The 2,500-nt window shown below is 36.6% G+C and overlaps 1 protein-coding gene across 1 annotated transcript in view; it reads left to right on the forward strand.

Annotated features, from left to right (window-relative positions):
- The window catches only part of LOC147466923 (apoptosis-stimulating of p53 protein 1-like), a 10,561-nt gene extending 9,060 nt beyond the window's left edge, over positions 1-1,501 (forward strand). The window contains exons 4-5 of the mRNA XM_086534070.1: positions 1-98; positions 372-1,501. The exon at positions 1-98 is cut by the window's left edge and continues 102 nt beyond it. Coding sequence (XP_086390196.1) covers positions 1-98; positions 372-410 — 137 coding nt within the window. The 3' untranslated portion in view covers positions 411-1,501. The remainder of the gene's footprint in view (positions 99-371) is intronic.
- The last annotated feature ends 999 nt before the right edge of the window (positions 1,502-2,500 follow it).

Here is a 2,500-nt window from a genome sequence, read left to right on the forward strand (position 1 = left end):
CGCTGACGATCCTCCGCCGGGGGGACGAGTACGAGCGCGAGTGGTGGTGGGGCCAGCTCCGCGACATCCAGGGATATGTACCTAGAAATTTACTCGGGGTGAGAGGCCTGTCTGATTGGTTGATGGTTTTTTTTTTTTTTTAGGGAACGAGGATTGGGTTTAGTTTTGTATTTTTTAAAGAAAGATGTGTGGATAGATAGGTGGTAGAAAGTGGAAGAAAAGATGAATATTGTGGTGGATATTCAATTATATATTTTTTCCTTACGAAGGAAGGGTCACTTCTGATGAATATTAAGGTGGATATACAATTATATATATTTTTTATATAAAATGAACACCAGTGTACTTACGCCGCCGCCCTTTCTTTGCAGCTGTATCCTCGAGTGAAGAGTCCCGTTCGTGATTCCTGAGGACAGAAGGTGGCCACGGATAAGCAGGCTACCCTCTACCCTCTTCCAGGTCGTAACACAAAACTGGGATAAAACTCATCTGCATAATATTTTTTTTTCCTTTTTTTTTTATCTTCCAAGTTTTGTCTTGATATTCTCCCTCCCTCCGGTACTGTAATTTGAGAGGGAGAGAGAGAGAGAGAGAGAGAAAGAGAGCGAGAGAGAGAGAGAGATAGAGATGATCGGTCGCCGAGGCATCGTCGACAAGGAATCGGACGGACATGCCTCGCTCGGCGTCACTAATCGAACTCTTTCCTTCAGCCGACGCGATTTACAGGGGACTAATTCATTCATGACTTTGTGACCGAAACGGGGCGATCGTCGGCGCCTCGTCCCGCTTCCCAGACTGGACTATTTATTTTTTGGTGGTAGAGTGGCAGCTATTAAATTCTAATAATAATTATATTAAAAAAAGAAAAAAATACATTATCGTTATGCTTTTTTTTTAGTCAAGTTAATGAGGCAAAGCAGAGCTTACTCTTCTACCTCCAAAAAAAACAAAAACTTTCTTGTTTATTTTCTTGTGACTGAAGCAGACTAGTGCCTTACATAACTGACAACCTGCAGATATTTTAGTGGTCTCTGTGATTATGACTGAACTACAGTGAGAATGCGAAACTCTGTACTGTAATACATATCTATACATGCTGTATATATCAGAGGATGTATATTCTGTACTGCTTTGGATGCTGCTAGGTAATATTTTTGACAAATACATAACTGCATCGGCTTCTGCAGGAGGAGGAGAATTCCACAGACTGGACGACAATGATGAATGTTCCGAAGTGATCAGTAATCCACTAAATACACGATATATAAAAAAGAAAGAAAAAAAAAAAACACACCCATGCTTTGTTTCATCATTGTCATCTGTAAGTCACTGGGCGTTAACGTGTCGAAGTGACCTGGAGCTTGTGTGAATGTCCTTTATTTCAAGGGAATAAAACCCTGAAACAAAGCTATTTTTCTAGCATGACGACTACACAATATTGTTAATATTTTACTATTAACTGTACTGATATACACAATTGAAATAAAAAGTTGCCATATGACTTTGCCTTTTTTCCTTGTCCGTATTTTGGGAAGTTAGTTTAGCGTATGGTTTCTAGATACAAAAAATTAGATAAAAATTAGATTAGATAAAAATTACATAAAAAAATAGTAATAATAACTACGAAGTTGATGATGATTGATTGACTTTTGAAGTCTGACGTATCTGTCGCGTCAGACTCTTGGTTGATGACAGAATGGCAGTGTTGATGATCAGTAGTCGATAACTAACACGTCGGTGGTTGATCATGAATTGAAATGCAACGATGAGATTTAGACATATATTTTAGTCAATCACAAACCGTCTGACATGCATCTTCACCTCGTTAATTAAAAGAGGGAGTATACCAGTATACCCTTTCCTAATACCGGATTTCTTCAACCATACAAAACCATCCACAAATATCAACAAAAAATGTTCTTCTTCAACCATACAAAACCATCCACAAATGTCAACAAAAATGCTTTTCTTCAACCATACAAAACCATCCACAAATATCAACAAAAATATTTTTCTTCAACCATACAAAACCATCCACAAATATCAACAAAAATATTTTTCTTCAACCATACAAAACCATCCACAAATATCAACAAAAATGCTTTTCTTCAACCATACAAAACCATCCACAAATATCAACAAAAAATGTTCTTAAAACCAGAGATGAGAACTTGGATGGCTGAGATGATCCTGAGATGATCAATACTAGTTCCTTGCTATTTATATAACAGGGTCTATTTACTCGTAGTCCTAGGCTAATAGAAATGAGTCTCGGGTAAAATGATATTCCTTTGACTATAATCTCCTTTCCTTCTATAAGAAAAGTTATATATAATTTCTTATTTATGTGAAGTAGGAAAACCTTCCGCTGTTACTAAATACAATATGATGATATGAATACAATATATAAGAATTTGTGCATATGACAAACCTAAGTAAATCCAAATATATGAAAACAATTAAATACTCATTCTAAGAATTAATGTGACGAATGGAAAAG

The sequence above is a fragment of the Penaeus japonicus genome, unplaced genomic scaffold (assembly GCF_977035675.1).
Source record: "Penaeus japonicus unplaced genomic scaffold, GWHDUDI00000001_assembly GWHDUDI00000040, whole genome shotgun sequence".
Lineage (NCBI taxonomy): Eukaryota > Metazoa > Arthropoda > Malacostraca > Decapoda > Penaeidae > Penaeus > Penaeus japonicus.